Raw genomic sequence first — 18,904 nt, 5'->3', positions numbered from 1 at the left:
CATCTGTTAAATCTCCGATTTCTACAAAACAAAGATTGTTGATAGTCTCGAGATCTAGATTAAAGTTGGCGACCAAGCTTTTTCTGTTGTTGGGCCAAAACTGTGGAATAGTTTTCCAGTTTCCCTCAGACTAGTTTCATCAGAATCTGAATTTTAATCTAAGTTAAAAACATATCTTTTCTCCCAGGCATATAACTGTTAGGCCACATCATTTATTGATGTTTTGATTTACTCCTCTTTTCTCATTGCATTCCAGTCTTTATTATATATATTTACTTTTTATGCTTATTTTTGTATGGTATTGTACAGCACAGTGGTCAACTACTGTTGTTTTTATTGTGTTTTATAAATAAATTGTGATTTGAATAAATCAGCAATTTAAATGAATCGGTGGAATAAATGAATGACTCACTTATTAAGACATTAGCTATGTTACCATTCAAAGTTGTGAATTTAAAGAGTTAGTTCACCCAAAAATGAACATTTCTGTCATTAATTAATCACCCTCATGACGCTCCAAACCCGTAATACCTTCGCCTGTTCAACTTCGAAACACAAATTAAGATATTTTTGATGAAATATGAGAGCAAGGATGGGCAGTATTTATGATACATGTATTTCAAATACGTATTTCAAATACAAAATAGTATTTTGTCATTTGTATTTGATAGGGTTGATGAAAATGGCTTTGTACTTTGTATCAAAATACTTTAGTGTTTTGTATTTTTGTAGTTTTAAAATACTGTAAAATACTTTGTGAGAGGTCTACATGATGACATCATAAAAATGCGGCCTCTGATTGGTGCCTACTCAATTTGCCGAGACTTGTTGAGTTCAGAACAGATGTTAAGTTTTGGTGTTCTTTTTTCTTTTAGCCTATAGGCTAAATGGTTTACCAATTTACATAATGTTCTTGAAAACTATTACACCGAGCAGCAGCCCCCTACTGTATATTTATGATTAACAATCAGTTTATTAATTAGTTATAAACTAGTTGCGATGAATACAGGTGCCATCACTTGTCTTCTTATGAATGACTTGTTTGTCATTGAGTCAGTGTTGCTGAGGCAAAGTAGGCCCTTCATTACCAAACACCAAGTAACTAAATTAGGATACAATTATAAGTCATTCACAAACTGTTAAAAATTTAATTTCTGGTTACTTTAAAATTAACCTTCATCTGGAAGATCACAGGGATATGTGAATATTTGATCTGTTAAATCCACAATATGTAAATTTTCACCGCTAGAGGTTGCTTATTCAGTCGCTTATTCAGTCGCTTATCCTTGATTTTGTGGAATCATATAATGTTTTATTAGACAGATGAGGAAAATATTTGGTGTTTCCATGGTTTCTACAAAATAAAACTGGAAATCGAGGGTAACGCTGGTATGATGTCATTGATAGGTGACGTGTCCTCATTAAAATTGCATATTTCTCTGGATTTAAAGGTGCCCTCGAATGAAAAATTTAATTTACCTTGGCATAGTTGAATAACAAGAGTTCAGTACATGGAAATGACATACAGTGAGTCTCAAACTCCATTGTTTCCTCCTTTTTATATAAATCTCATTTGTATAAAAGACCTCAGAAGAACAGGCGAATCTCAACATAACACCGACTGTTACGTAACAGTCGGGGTGTACGCCCCCAATATTTGCATATGCCAGCCCATGTTCCCAACATTATGAAAGGCATTAGACAAGGGCAGCCAGTAATGTCTGGATCTGTGCACAGCTGAATCATCAGACTAGGTAAGCAAGCAAGGACAATAGCGAAAAATGGTAGATGGAGCAATAATAACTGACATGATCCATGATTACATGATATTTTTAGTGATATTTGTAAATTGTCTTTCTAAATGTTTCGTTAGCATGTTGCTAATGTACTGTTAAATGTGGTTAAAGTTACCATCGTTTCTTACTGTATTCACGGAGATAAGAGTCGTCGCTATTTTCATTATTAAACACTTGCAGTCTGTATAATGCATAAACACAACTTCATTCTTTATAAATCTCTCCAACAGTGTAGCATTAGCCGTTAGCCACAGAGCACAGCCTCAAATTCATTCAGAATCAAATGTAAACAATATAAGAGTATACAATACTCACATAATCCGATGCATGCATGACGAACACTTTGTAAAGATCCATTTGAGGGTTATATTAGCTGTGTGAACTTTGTTTATGCACTGTTCAAGGCAAGCACGAGCTCCGTGGGCGTGGAGCACGAGATTTAAAGGGCCAGTACCCCTGAATCGGCTAATTCATAATGATGCCCCAAAATAGGCAGTTAAAAAAATGAAGTAAAAAAAAATCTATGGGGTATTTTGAGCTGAAACTTCACAGACACATTCAGGGGACACCTTAGACTTATATTACATCTTTTGAATAAAAAGTTCTTGGGTGCCTTTAAGCATTCTTGGAAACATTTAGGATAATGTAAATACACAAGTCAACAAAATATATAACATTGTTCTAGTGTTTTTTATATATATATATATATATATATATATATATATATATATATATATATATATATATATATATATATATATATTAATACAAAAATCCTTTAACTGGTTGCATATGTCAGATTTATTGATTGACTCGGGCAGAGAAAAGCTGTTGCTATCAAAAAGTTGATTGTTTACTTAATCAGCTGAGTCAGTGTAATGCTGAAGGGATAGATCAAATAGGCCAATTGATGGAAGGTTTGCGAAGAAATTTTATGCTCCCTTGTAAAAGTATTTTTTAGTATTTATTTTTTTTATATAAAATACAAAAATACAGTAGTTTATTTTGATACATGGTGTGGCTGCTGTATTTTGTAGTTAATTTTTAAATACATTTTGATGTATTTTTGCCTAACCCTATACGAGAGGTATATGACTCGTCCATAGACAGCAATTTAACCACCACTTTCAAGGTCCAGAAAGGTACTAAAGACATCGTTAAAATAGTCCATATGACTGCAGTGGTCCAACCATAATGTTATGAAGCGACGAGAATACTTTTTGTGCAGAAAAACAAAAATAACGACTTTATTCAACAATATTTTCTCTTCTGTGTCATTCTCATACGCTGTTTACGTTCAGCTCTTTCAGGTTCTACATCAGAACACCGGCTCATTATTGGCTGATGCTGTTCACATGTTTTTTTATGTGCATTGTTAGAATTTATGTGCAATTTGGCGTTTCCATCCAGTTTTTTTTATGCGATATCTCAACATGCGCATAAAAATAGGATGGAAACATAACTAATGACTTGCCGCCACCTATTGGCAGCTTTAGTTTCATATTTAAGACATTTCATTTTTTAAAAATAATATAATAATATATATTTCAATATTAATTAAAGTTTCAGTGTTTAAATTTTAGCGCCATCTAGCAGTGAGGTTGTGAATTGCCAACGGCTCAGTCCACCACTCACCCCTCCCTTTCGAAGCACATAGAGAAGCTACGGTGGCCAAACCAGGACAAAGATGTCGTCTGAGACAACAGAGAGCAGTTTGTCCATTAAGGGCTACTGTGGAAACATGGCAATGCAAAATGGTGACTTCCATATAAGGGGATCCGCCGTGTATGTAGATAGAAATTCTAAGGTAATAAAAACATAACAGTTCATTAAGGTCTTTATACACCACTGAAAACATAGTTATGTATATTATATTGCATTTCTGTCAATAGATCCTCCTAAATATTACACACTGGACCTTTAAAAAACAAACTCATAGCATTATTTATGCAATTTTAATTGCAATGTAAAGGCATTCATGCCACCTCTGTTTGTCTGTGTAAATAAACCTAAATTCCATTTTAGATGCACATTAGCACAAAAACACATCAAACAGTTGATATGGAGAAAATCCTAGAAAATACTGAGGAATAATTTTTTGTCGGTATCACACACACCAAGGGCACTGCCTACATAGACAGCAATTTAAAGCATCACAGGCACTCTACTTGAACAAACTGATGTAAACTAAAGGCAGGAACATTATATGCTCCCTTTTAAGGGACCTAATTGTGTCCAATATAACCTCCCTTAAAGGCCACTACAAGAAGAGGATGCTATCTGAATGGTAACTCTAAACGGAAAAAAAACAAAACAACCGAAACCCTTGATGAATGTCCCTTTTCCTGTTAGTGAAGTGTGCTTACAACGACCACTTCAGGGACATAATTTTGCTGTTTGTGATTACTCAATTCTGGACAGTGAGTCCTCATGCCATCCCTTGTGGACAGAACTGACACACTCCAGTGATAAAGAGCCCATCATCTGGAAGGGACCCTCATCAAGAGAATCTATTGTTTACTTTTGTTTGTACAGAATGACAAAATCACTCACATGTCATTTAAAAATTCTGGTTGAAACCGATCCTACGGTTCAATTCCCGTCCTTCAAAGCTGTAAAAATGATGTTCGGAATTTGCAGTGTGACTGTAACAAATTTAAATATCAACAAAAGCATAATAATAAATAAAACTCTAATCAGTTAAAAGAAAAGCTTCATTATTCTATTATTGATAAAAAAGCATAGATGGATAAAAGGAAAGAAACAAAGATGGAGATGTAGAGAAAGGAGAGTGAAAGAGAAAGAAAGAAAGAAGGGTTAGTTGAATAATTGATATTTGCTGAGAGCGATATGAGTTTTCTTAATGTGCCTTACAGCATTAGCTAAGAGTGCTGCTGTTAGCGTCCAACACCACAGGGCCAAAAACAGACCGAGTCTCAAAAACACTTCAGCTGTGCGCTTAGTCACGCACACACACGAGAACCCTCTCTAAAATATAAACTCAAACTTACACCTTATACTTATGCATTAAATTTGTGATCTAATATGTATGAACATTATAAACATTTTACAATCAAATGGCAAAAAACTGAGAGGAAAAACACAAGACGTACAATTAACATGAACAGAAAGGTTGGAGAAGACCTGAATTGTTAATTAATATACAGTACCATTCAAAGGTTTAATTTTTAATGAAATTAATTATTTTATTTGGCAAATATGCATTAAATTGATCAAAACTGACATTTATAATGTTGCAAAATATTTCTATTTCAAAAAAATGCCATTCTTTTGAACATTCTATTCATCAAATCCTGAAAACAACGTGTCGTTCCACAAAAATATGAAGCAGCACAACTGTTTTCAACATTGATAATAATAATATTTCTTGATCTTCAAATCATCATATTAGAATGATTTCTGAAGGATCATGTGACACTGAAGACTGGAGTAATGATGCTGAAAATTCAGCTTTGATCACAGGAATAAATTACATTTTAAAATATATTCACATAGAAAACAGTTCTTTTAAATTGTAATAATATTTCACAATAAAATAATTTTTTTATTAATTATACTAATGTATTTTCAATATAATATAGCTTGTCTCTTTATCTCACCCAACATAAATACAGATACCAACACAAATATACACATTATGATTATGTAGAATTATTATTATTACATTTTTTTATCATTATAAAGCATTCACCGAGTTTAGTACCGTGAGAAGTGTGTGTATGTGTGTAATCTTCTTTGATAAATGTGTTGATATTAAAGTAATGATGTACCCTGTGAAAATGTATAACTGCACAGCTGGATCGCTGTATTGACCCAGCAGCATGTGCCTGTGTGTGTGTGTGTGTGTGTGTGTGTGTGTGTGTGTGTGTGTGTGTGTGTGTGTGTGTGTGTGTGTGTGTGTGTGTGTGTGTGTGTGTGTGTGTGTGTGTGTGTGTGTGTGTGTGTGTGTGTGTGTGTGTGTGTGTGTGTGTGTGTGTGTGTGTGAGAGAGAGAGTGTGTGTGTGAGACTGTGTGTATTGGCCTAAGGTTGCTCTCTCTGACTCATAATGAAGTCGAGCTGTCATGCTCACAGATGCCTGAACATACGGACACACAATCTCTACTCCATCTTCAAGTTCATGCACACACACAAACACACACACACACACACACAGAGTTTATTATCTTCAGGTACAAACACACTCATGAATCAGTGAGCGGTTTAAAACAATGTGGAAAAAAGTGCCAAAGGAAATTTTTAGTGCTCAGAGGATGCTCTTTCATTGCTCAGAAGACTTTGTTTCTTTTAAGTACTTTGTCTCAGATGTTTCATTATGAGAAATAAAAGACACAAATGAAGACTTACAGTAAGAGTACAAACGCTATTAAATGAATGTGGATAGCAGCTCAGATTATGCAATCTTCTGAGCGAGAAATGTTTGAGTTAAATTGCAATCACGAACTTTGACTTGCAAACTTATCCTGACAAATCTGAGCAATTGTGGTTAAAAAGATGATCGTTTCATTAGATAAGACTCTTATTCCTCGTCTGGGATCATGTAGAGCTCTTTGAAGCTGCACTGAAACTGACATTTGGACCTTCAACACGTTGGTCCCTGTTGAAGTCCACTATATGGAGAATAATCCTGGAATGCATTTCTTTTCGACTGAAGAAAGAAAGACATGAACATCTTGGATGACATGGGGGTGAGTAAATTACCAGGAAGTTTTAATCCTTAAAGTCTTAAATAACACCACAAACTGCTGTTGTTTGTGACATGTCAGTGAGTCAATGACAGAAATGTAATTAATCCTCATAAAAGCCCTACATTTTGCTCATAACAGAGGCAGGGTTTCTCTCGTTCACCTATAACTCGTAAGTTTCTTCAGTCTTTCTCAGTCTCCCCCGTACACCTCCCCTCTCTCTGTTTCTACAGATGGTTAGGCCCTACGGATCACGCTGTCACAGTTCATCTCCTCTCGTGTGTCTGACAGCACGCCTGATCCTCCAGGAAGGGCTCAACCCCCCCTACAAACACACTGACATTTCTCAAAGGACCTGTGCTCATAAACACTCACAAACCATCTCCCTCTCTCTCTATCTGATATGCAGAGGGGTAAACGTGACACATATCGGTCACTGGGATCCTTCGGTGATGTGATGACATTAGCGAATTCCAGATTAAACCATGTATTTAATGCATCTGAAACATGGTGGGCTTCCATTGTGCAAAATAATACAAACATTTGTAGTTTTCTATATCAAAATGAGCATTTTAATGCATTTTTGTAAAAAGGATCTAATAAAACTTTATTTTACAGTGTCCTTGTTACAAGTTACATGTAATTACTATAGTAATAACTATAAATTGTGCATAATTACATGCAATTAATGTAGTGAATACTCAGTATTGAAATGTAACAATAAAGTGAGATCCTTAAAACAAACAAAACAATAAATTTTGCATAATATTCAGCATAAATTGAGCTGAATAATGTCATTATTGTCTTCTGTACAGCTGCTTAACAAATTTGGTTTCATAATTAGTGAATTTTTAACCATTTTTAAAAACATTAACTGTTGTTTATTAATGCAAAGCTGCTATAAATGTGACTTGGCAGCATAATCCTGTGATTTTGTCAATGGAATAAAAATATCTAATTTAATTCAAATAGTTAATGAATTTTTTTAATTCAATTCAAGATGTACTCTCTGACAACAAGTCTTAATATATTATGCAATTTTGCTTCTCACATAAATGTATGCTTATTTAGATTTGTAATTGGTTTATTTTGCAGTGTCGTTGTTACATGTTACATGCACTTACTATATTAATAACTGTAAATTATGCATAATTAACCCTAAACTAAACCCTAATCCTAACTGCAACCCTATGGTAGGTACATATTGTTAATTAATATTACTCAGAACTTAAATTACTTAATTACACTGTTACAAGGACACCTTCAAATATATATTTTTTGCAGTCTTTCTAAACAATTAAACTTTCAATCCTAAACTCTATTTCATACTGTAAACAAATGCTTATACAAAAATAGATAAGCAAAACACTTTCACATATATAATTAACTTTACGATTTGAATAAAGTTTCATTTTTATCAAGTTTTTTTGCTGACTACTGTACTCATGATCAAACATCTATTTCCTCAGAGACAAAACATGACCTTCTCACAGAGATGTCGTTTTTAACTATTGCAGTCGTGAGTGAATTTTGTGGCTAGTTTGCGTTAAAGATATTAAATTATGTAGGTTGTGGAGAGAGACCACTGCATTACGCTTGAGAACCACAGACGGACCTGACCACAAAAACACTGATGAGAACAATACTGAAACATCTCAACGATACGAAGAAGCGAAGTCTTTTAGATTATTCAGAAAGCTTATTTTTCAAAGCTACTTTCAAGCTTTCTCCATCCAAACCGCATATATGTTATTAATGATTGATGGCGGCTGGCCTTTATTTACCGATCTGTCATGCACTGTTAGCAATGCACATTAAAACTTGATCCTGCAGCTTTATGCTCGTCTACAGACACAAACTGGGTCAAACCGCAAATGCGGAGAGAGTTGGAGACAGAGGGAAGTCCATAAAGTAAGCCGCAAGGTTCTGTGAAGTTTCTGATGGGGAAATTTCACTCCTGACAAACTGAAGAAATAGTTCACCCATAAATCAATAATTTACTCACTTCATGTTGTATCCAAACTCGTATGATATCGTACAATATTCTAGTTGCTCTCTGCCTTAGAATAAAAGTGAATGGCGAAAAAATATATGATGATTTTTAAGTGAACTATCGCTTTAATTGCTGCACTGTTGGTTTAACTTAAAAAAAGTAAGTTACCTGGTTGCATTAAAATTTGGAGTTCATTGAAATTAAAAATTTGAGTTAATACAATGAAAGAGATTTAATCTACAGAAACTCAAAATATTATGTTTTCTGAACCAAATTAATTATCTAAGTTAATTTGACAAAAGAAAAAAAAATATATATTTTTTTACAGTGTATGAATTGCTGTTAAGTTAATATCTGATTATTATTTATAATAAATGAGCATCATTATTATTATTGAATCCTATTTTGAAGTAATTTAATTATATGCAATTATTAAATAAATTAAATTAATTAAAAAAAAATAATTTAATGTAATGTTTTATTTAAATATGGTTTTAAAAACCATTTTTTGCCAATATAATATTTAATTTAAATACAGTTTTATATTAATTGTTTTTTTTTTTTTTTTACTTTTTGCACTGCTTTTGGCAATTCAATATTTAAATTAATGTATTTTTTTATTATTTAAATAGGTTTAATTTTAAAAACCTTTTTGCATTGCTTTTGCAATATAATATTTCATTTAATTGTTAATTTAAATACAGTGTTATATATATTTTTTTTTGACTGCTTTTGACAGTACAAATGAACAGTTCTTGTTACAGCAATAATCTGTAACTGAAATAAGTCCATAAAGTGCTGCATTAAGGCTGCTAAAGTTTCCATCAGCGACTTTTAATTGCTCTGCAGCCCAATTAAGCAAACTGTCCCACCACAGCGAGGCTGAAGTGTCTCAACTTCTCCTTAATGGACTGAACCGGGCAGGTTTCCTAATTTGGACCCACTTGAGCTTGTGCCAATAGCAGGGGAGGCAGGAGGGGCCTGTGCCTGATTGTACTGCCCCAAGGCATCCCTCCTAGAGAATATATATATCTGTGCCTCTCTCTCTTGTTCATCCATGTGTGTATGCGTGTGTGTGTGCGCACATGCATCTCTCTCCCCTCATAAAACACCCGAACGCACATCACCGGCCGCCTCTGGAACACAACATGACACAGACGTGCAGCAGGTAAGTCAAGCCGTTTTCTGCGGATAAAAGTTATTATTGTATAAGTTTGGAGCAGATTAAACGCTTTAGGTGTAGTTAGGGTGATTGCGAGGCGTAACTGAACATCTCAAATGCAGCGTTGTGCATCAGAATTACTGAGATGAACTACTGAGATGCCAATCAAATGAGTCTTGATTAACTTTTTTTGAAACGAAGCTGTGTGTGATGTTATTATGTGACATTATGTGAAAATATGTAATGAAATGCTACTAAAAGTGTAAAATAGATAGCAGGGAGAGTTGTTGCGTGTGTTATACAGTAAGGTTTTGAGTAAAAAGTGCAATTTCACAATCTAGGAGTGGTTTTGTGCATTGGTTTCATTTGTATAGTTCAAAACAAAATGAGTGTGTAAATTCTATGCACAAAACTAAAATTCGTCATTTTTGAATTAGGTCTTGTGAGCGACTGAACATAATTCACTTATGCTTGGAATACAAAGTCAGGTTCAAATGCATTACAAAAGTCAATTCTAAGTAAAAAGTTGAACTGTGTTCTTAAGGTTTTTTAACATAAATGTTTGGTTATATGGGGGCAAGATGTCACATCCGTTTCAAATGTTGCAATTGCATATAATTAAATGCAATATTTGTATCTATTTTCTGCTGTTTCATTAATTGTTTTGCATTTCATACTTGTCTTTGTTTAAATTTTGCTATAATAATCTATTATAGGCTGTTTAATGGCAGGTTTCCTTGTGACAGCTTACCCCATTTAGCAAGACAACATGCCCTGCCAGAAAAGGTCAACTTATGTTCAATGAACCTTGTCTTTTTCTATAGGCAACACCAGCTTTTTTTTAGGCATTTATACAAAAAAATAATTACTTTTAAAAATCTTTTTACTAGAAATATTTACTCAAGATAATAGTGTGTATTTGAAAGGATGCTATACGTAAAGACATATGAAACACCAAACAAACAAAAAATATGATATTGTTAATAAATAGATGAAATTGGCCACCCTGGCCTTTAAAACATAATACAGAATTTCTAAAATAACACCTAATTTTTTATTAATTAATTTTAATTAATAATTAACAATATAAAAATGTATCATTGTAACCAATCACATACTTGAGATAGAGAGAGATGCTTGCAAATTGGAGAGATTGTCATTTAACATTAAATGTAGATACTTAAATCAAATATGAAATTAATTTTAGACACTTGTTTATTTTCCAGATCCTTCATAAAGAGTCAAATTGAGAAAACTTCAAGTGTCATGAACTACTGTGGAGGTACAAGCTACACACACACACACACACACAACCTATTCACACATGTACAGTGCTTCATATAGTTCACACAAAGTCTAAAATAATATTCTAATTTCAAATAAGAGCCACTTCAAACTTTAAAATATATTACAGCCAATATATCTTAAAAAGACAATTTGCTTTTCAATCAATCCATCCGTTTTGTTCGCTGTTGCCCTGCGTTTGTGTGTGTTCTCAGTTCTTGGATTCCACCACAGCATGTCGATGCTTTTAGCAAGCGTCCTTATTTAAGCGAGACAATACATATTTAACACTCAACGATCCATGCGAGTGTCATCGACAGCGTCCGAACGAACCCCGAGGGCCTTAAAACTGACACACGCATGCACACCACAAAGAATGTCCCGCAGTGAGAACAACTCTAAAATAATTTTATTGATTAACACTAACAGCAGCATTTGATGTCCGGTTAAAACCAGAGAACGGGGGCATAACTGCAATATGACCAAAACACGCACACAATGCATACGCTGTTAAAATACTGCCAGGATTTACAGAAAGTTGCAGAAGTGATTTCATTATTTCTTTGAGTGCTGTAATAGATGAAAGTTTGGTGAAATTCCTCGCCACTCGTCGTCTTTAAACCGAAATCACTTCGGGCTCTCGTTGTCTCTACACCCCGAGATACGAGCGACAAAACTCATGCCTCACAGCGGGACATTTCATCTTTCTCTTAATTTCCTGCTTCATTTTCTTCTCTTTTCATTCTCTCTTTCTACCCAAAGGAAAACGCCAGGAGCAAAAAATAAATAATCAAGAATAAAGAATATTTTTATCATAACAGAGAGGCGTTTGAGTGATATCACAGCCTTTTAATTACACCATTATTTAATTGCTTTCACCATCTCCTATTCCTCATGCTTTTATTAATAACAAAAATTATTAGTTAAATTACATCAGTGTAGTTGGTTCTTTCTGAAAGACTGTAGATGTAAAAATTAAATGTTGCTAATTAAATAGTTTTGAATTGTACAATAGTTTTGTTTGAACTAAATTGCAATACAATTCCAAGCTAGTATTTTATATAATCATAGCTCATATTAGATTTAATAGACTTCTGATTTCAAGAAACATGAAATAGAAACATGTCTTTCTAATATCTTTAAAAAGATGTATTTTAGGCATATTTGTCTAGATATAAATACTTTTTCATGAACAATGTCAATACAAAATGGAGGAATTGTTCTATAAAAGGTACTGTAAAAAATAATTGTTGATTTAACTTAAAAGTAAGTTACCTGATTGCCTTAATATTTTGAGTTCATTGAAATTAAAATTTTAAGTTCATACAATGAAGGCGATTGGTTTAATCAACAGAAAGTCAAATGTTAAGTTATCTGAACCACATTAATTATCTAAGTTGATTTGACAAAAGAAAATAAAGAAATGAAAATAATATTTTTCAATGTTTGTAATATAATAAAAATATAAATATAATACATTAATTAAATGAATTAGTATAATTAGGATTATATAGGCAAGGCAAGGCAATTTTATTTGTATAGCACATTTCATACACAATGGTAATTCAAAGTGCTTCACATAAAGAAGAACCAAATACATAATAATAATGGAACACATAACAAATAAATATAACAGTAAAAACTGAGAATTTCATTATATCTAGATGGAAGAGTTAGGAAATTTCAGGGAGTTTTTTGTTTTCCATCAGAGCGGATCTAAATGAATCTTCATAACAAATGATCATTTGAAAACCAATGATCAGATCATCTTTTGTACTCTGGGGGCTTTAATGCATATTATGTGAAGTTAAATCTTTTAAGACATGATAATAGATTTTACTCTGAAAAGTAAATCTTTAGGAAAAAAGTCATTCAGTAACGCTTTAGAATTTTGGGGGGAAAAAAGAACTCAGAGAATGACATTTCCTCTTATTTGATACATTCAAAATGCAGTAATTCCTTTAGAACTTCTTTGATTGGAAATACAAAGAAAGAGTGAAACACAGAGGATGTAGAACATAAAAACAATCGACATGCACGAGAGAGACAGATGATGGTGGTGGACAGACTGATAGAGTGGGCAAAAGAGCAGTCAATCTGCCTTGACCCACATTCTTCCGCTAACGATGCCTCGCGGGCGTGATGCCAATCTCTCATTAACACACATACACACGGGCAGCCTCGCGTCCCTCTGCCCTTTGTCAGGATGTGCCTATAGCTGACCTTCAGGGTCCTGCTGTAAATACTACAGTGAACATGCGAGCCGCGCACAGGTGCAGCCCCCTCCAGAAACACGCACACCTCGCTGGTGCAACTCTGGACGTAATGAAAGGTGGCAGATAGAGGACTTGCAGCAGTTCTGAGAAAACCATCATCATCTCTTCTCTTTGTTAAAGTCTGTGAAATCAAAACAGACTCTATTTACTTTCTTACAGCACACGTTCTGGGGCTTATTATGAACTATTCATCCGTGCGCAATCTTTTATTAAAATTACTCTTCTGATGTCATCAAGCCTTCTTATTTTTCAACCACCTGTCACACAGAGACACTTTTCACTATCTAATCAATTCATAATTAATAAAATCAAGTCCTGTCCTAGATTTATTCTCACTGAGTATCCAGTAAGACATTACAAACGTAAAATGGGTTGAAAACATTATAGTTTCACATTGACTTTACCTGACAATGTTTTAAATCTGATTCTGACCCTTACAATAAATATTTCTGTTCTACTGTTGTCTTTGTTTAATAACATTTTAAATGATTAAATATAATATTTTAAAATATTTTTAAATTAGTAAAATATTTTGTTTACCTGTAATAATATTCTGATTTAATAAATACAATAATTTAGAATATTATTAAATTATTAAAGTAATAATATTTTGTTTCATAATGATCTGAATAATTAAAAATAATTATTTAAAGTATTAATAATCTATTAAAGTAATAATATTTTATTATTATTATTATTATTAAAAATGTAAAATATTATTAAATTCATACAATAATAATATTTTGTTCAATAATATTGCAAATTATTATATATAATCATTTAAAACATTATTAAATTATTTTAATATTTGTTTAATAATATTCTAGATGATTAAAGGGGTGATTAAAGTTTAATGCAAAGGGAGATATTTTCTTTTAAAGATTTAGCTTTTTAAGGACTACAACAAATGGCTGGTAGGGACTACAGTTTCTTCCTGGGTTAGTGACATCACAAACCCCAACATTTGCATAAACCCCACCCCCGAGAACACACAACAAAGGGGGTGTGGCCATGCTGAGCTGCTTTAGAGAAGAGGAAGAGTTGTTGCAGTAGAGTGTTGTTGTCATGCTGTCATTTTACGCCGGACTGCTTCACAAACGAGGGTCAATTCAGCGCTGGATTTGCACAAAAGATTAACATGACGGCACATGCTAGTGGATGAGTTGAACTCCACAGCAACTACATAAATTTATCCACTAACCATTCAGAAACGTCTAAAAGTTGTAACGTCTTCCTGAGTCTCTCCATCAGTGTCGACTCCGGTTTGAACAATGTAAGGCTGAACACCGTTCCTGACAATCCTCATTTTGGCTGCGTGAGATTCTCCAGCTTTGTTTTTGTTGAGCAACCGAAGCGTGAGCTGTTAAAGCTCCGCACTCTTCTGGAAAGGGGGCGGGAGCAGCAGCTCATTTGCATTTAAAGGGACACACACAAACACAGCGTGTTTTTGCTCACACACAAATAGGGGCAAATTTGACAAGCTATAATAAATGATCTGTGGGGGATTTTGAGCTGAAACTTCACAGACTAATTCTGGGACACATTTCATCTTGTGAAAAGAGAACTAATTAACAATATTTTATTATAAAAAGTTTAATCATATATTTTCTTGATTTTCTCAACAGCTGAAATCTGATGGCTGAGTTCCTGCATAATCCCAGTCCTGACCAAACACGAGTTTACAGTTCACACACAATTCATCCTACAAACACACACTCAATGTAAACCTGTCTTCAAACACACACATAAACACACAAGCTCCTCAGAAATTTAGCTTCGAGACAAAACCTGTTTTCATATCTGGGACTGATTCAGATCACACCATGTCTAAGGACGACTGTAAGGTGAGCTGTAAACACAAGGAACGCAAGCCCAAAAAGCCGCACTACATCCCGCGACCGTGGGGCAAACCCTACAACTACAAATGCTTCCAGTGCCCGTTCACTTGCATGGAGAAATCCCATCTGTATAACCACATGAAGTACAGCCTGTGCAAAAACTCCCTGTCATTGCTCATCGAGTCCGACTGGCCGTATAAAAAAGACCAACTCCGGCTCCAGCAGGGAGGCGTTCGCTCCCGTAGCCCCACTAAGGCTCACTCTGAGCAGGCCGCGATGTCAGACGAGCCCTCGCATTCGGCGGCGAGTCTGGAGGTCGAGGAGGCTGAGAAAAGAGAATCGGAAAGAGAAGCGGAGAAAGATGACGAGGTAATGGAGACAAACGGCTCAGCGGTTACGAGTCCCGAACCTGCGGAAACCAGAGGAAGTAAACGTTCAAAGCAAGAAGCCGAACTCGTGATGGCGGACGTATTCTCACTCGAGGAGCAACTTTTGCGAGCACGCTCAGTTGAGGTAGAGTCAAAACTGCGACACTATAGGCTGTCTAAAACATGTCTGTCTGGATCGGCAGCGTTGCTTTCAGAGCAATGGCGCATCCTTAGCAATCAGACGTCAGGTGCAAAGCCCAAATCAGACCCGGTGGCCTCTTCATTGCCCTGTTACCCTCCACCGGCATCAACGGGTCAACTTGAATGCCCCGACACAACGGGTTTCAATCTGTCTTTGCTTGGCGTTGGATATCCACTGGCTCCAGGACTCCTTTCATACCTAAACCCGGCACTTACGACAGCAAGCACAGCGACCACAACTGCACCACTGCCCTTCTTAGCATCAACCGCGCAGCTCACCCATGCGCAAAGACACTCAGAGCGACCTCTACTTCCTCCTCACCTGTATTATCCTTTCCTGTGTGAGCACACCTTCGGTGCAACGCCCTCCTCAACATCCTCTGAGACGAGTAAACTCATCAAACCGCCCGCCGTCAGCCTGCCGCAGCCTTCGTACCCTCCCAAACTAAACCTGTGGAAGGTCCCGGCCCTGCGGCCCAGCCAGACCTCGCCCGCAGCCTGGGTGTCTCCCACGTGTCCCTCCCCAGAGCAGAGCCATGGCGTAAAGGAGAGGATACGATCAAGGGAAGGAAAGACAGGCTGGCAGCATGATGCTTCCTTCATCAGAGAGCAAAGTCTGAAGAGAACAGCAGCATCCTTTGACTCCCATGGTGCACCGGGGGAGAAGAAACAAGCACTTGAGTTTGCCCTCGACTCTCTGAAAAACACTCACAAATCTGCGTCCATTGCCTCCCTGATGTCCAGCAGGCTTCCTATACACAACAGGTAAGACAAGAACCCTAAAAATGATAACACCTGAATATGGAAGCTTGTTTCCACCACTAGGTAATTGTGACTTTCCATCTCACAATTCTAACTTTATTTCTCAGAATTGTGAAATATAAACTCAATTGCATGTTATAATGTGCAAATGTGAGACGTTTTTTATAAACTCACAATTCTGACTTTATATCTCGTAATTGCGAGATATACAGTCAGAATTGCGAGTTTATTAAAAACATGTCTTTTTCCCTCACAAATGCACATTATAACATGCAATTGAGTTTATATTTCACAATTCTGACTTTATAAATCACAGTTCTGATCATGAAATTCTGACTTTATAACTTTTCACGTTATAATTCACAATTCTGAGGAAAAAAAAAGTCAGAATTGTGAGATAAAAAGTCGCAATTACATTCTTTTATATATATAGGCTACTCAAAACCACAGTGTTATATATATATATATATATATATATATATATATATAAATAACAATACCCAAAGACACACCAGATGAAATGCATCTGTGTGTATATATACATATACACACACACACACAGATGCAATTCATCTGGTTTGTCGTAGAGTATTGTTTCTGTCTATGTATTACACACTCAGGACAATGTTGATGAATGGTATTTAGATACAATTAAACTGTGTTTTCACAGCCCCCGCAGTGACGTCTCGTCCCCGCTGCATATGTCTGAACAGCTGGAGGCGAGACAGAGAGGAATGGAGAGAGACGCAGACCCGGCAGCTGCTCTCCTGCAGGATTTCTCCACATTACTGCAGCAGTACCAGAACACGGAGCAGCGCGCCGCATCGCTGCCTGATCAGTGCCACCTGTGGGCTCACCTGGGAAAGATCCGTTCGGAGCTGTCGCACATTCAACAGGCGCTGGAACGCACGACTCGCTCTAACGAAGGGCCGCTCGACCTATCAGTCAAAAAAGACCCTGTGGGAATCACAAACGCGCACGGAGATGTCAGCGGAAGAGGCGTTATAGGAGAAACAAAAGACACTGGAGATGAAAACTGCTCAGAGACCGAGGAAGAAGAAGAGGAGGAGGAAGATAAAGATGACAGAGACATGGTGGAACGAGGAAGCAGTGTTAAAGAAAGGCAGAAGTGCTCTCTGGACGCGCTGATGAAACTGAATCCGTCCCAGGTGCCCGTGGTGAAGACAGAGGTGCTGTCCGACGGCGCTCTGGCGATACGGGCCGGGACCGCTGAAGCTCTGTGGCACAGCAGAACCACAAAGTGTGAAGCAGACTCAAGTGTCCTTCTCTGCTCCAAAACACCCAACAGACCTCCGTCCATTCAACATCTGGACACGCTGTGTCCAACAAGCCCGTTAACAACCACCGACACGATGGTGTAGCAAACATGAACTTACAGTACATTATTTATATATGCTCACTATACCAGACAAATGTTTGGACACACTTGACTGACACTTCATGTTTCTTTAAACTTCAAGCCTTTACCATTCAAAAAGTTTGGGGTCTGTGAGATGTTTTTTTGTTATTGTTGAAAGAAATTAATACTTTTATTCATCAAGGATGCATTAAATTGATCAAAAATGACATTAAAGACATGTATAATGTTACAAAAGTTTTATATTTCAAATAAATGCTCTTTTGAACTTTCTATTCATCAAAGAATCCTGAAAAAAATGTATCACAGTTTCCACAAAAATATGGTTTTCAACATTGATATTGATAATAATATAAAATGTTTCATCAAATCATCATATTAGAATGATTTCTGAAGGATCATGTGACACTGAAGACTGGAGTAATGATGCTGAAAATACAGCTTTGATCACAGAAATACATTTTCAAAACATAATAAAATATAAAACTGTTATTTTAAATTGTAATTATATTTCACAATTTTACTGTTTTTACTGTATTTTTGGATCAAATAAATGCAGCCTTAGTGAGCACAAGAGATAAAATCTTACTTACTCCAAACTTTTGAACAATAGTGCATATAAGTACACTGTAAGATTAACATGTTATATACAACCATACACAAAATAAATGGTAGAAAAGACTATGAAATAGTCTGATATGAAACATCAAGTAAAGCGATAACAAAATCAAGCACCTTATGCCAAAAGTAGTTGATGCAGAAGGACAAAATACATGCACTGACTTAATGATTATTGAAATTAAAATCCAGTTACAGGATGAAAATTATTACATGTCAAGGAACTACAACTGAATTTATTTAATGTATATGTTTGTAATTTATTAATTAAATTTTCTGACATATTTGACCCATAATTAATTTATTTGGTCACACTTCAGTTTAGGGTCCAGTTCTCACTATTAACTAAGTCTTTTGCCTCATTAAACTCCTAATTTACTGCTTATTAATAGTTAGTATTCAGTAGGATTAAAGGATGTAGAATATGATCATGCAGAATAAGGCATTAATATGTGCTTTATAAGTACTGATAAACAGCCAATATAGTGCATGCTAAAGACCCTAAACTAAAGTGTTGCCATTTA

At 35.5% G+C, this 18,904-nt stretch overlaps 1 protein-coding gene across 1 annotated transcript; it reads left to right on the top strand.

Moving 5' to 3' along the window:
- Window positions 1-15,038: 15,038 nt before the first annotated feature.
- prr35 (proline rich 35) lies at window positions 15,039-17,766 on the top strand. The gene is made up of 2 exons (XM_067377176.1): window positions 15,039-16,387; window positions 17,064-17,766. Exons 1-2 carry the CDS (start codon window positions 15,039-15,041, stop codon window positions 17,764-17,766), a joined length of 2,052 nt encoding a protein of 683 aa, XP_067233277.1.
- The last annotated feature ends 1,138 nt before the right edge of the window (window positions 17,767-18,904 follow it).

The sequence above is a fragment of the Chanodichthys erythropterus genome, chromosome 23 (genome assembly GCF_024489055.1).
Source record: "Chanodichthys erythropterus isolate Z2021 chromosome 23, ASM2448905v1, whole genome shotgun sequence".
Classification (NCBI taxonomy): domain Eukaryota; kingdom Metazoa; phylum Chordata; class Actinopteri; order Cypriniformes; family Xenocyprididae; genus Chanodichthys; species Chanodichthys erythropterus.
This window is presented reverse-complemented; position numbering and strand designations above follow the sequence as displayed.

What these genes read in the sequence shown, in the direction of transcription:
- prr35 (XM_067377176.1), top strand. Translation starts at nt 15,039, where the DNA reads ATGTCTAAGGACGACTGTAAGGTGAGCTGTAAACACAAGGAACGCAAG. An exon ending in AGGCTTCCTATACACAACAG is followed by an intron (nt 16,388 to 17,063) that starts GTAAGACAAGAA and finishes CAGCCCCCGCAG; the next exon opens with TGACGTCTCGTCCCCGCTGC.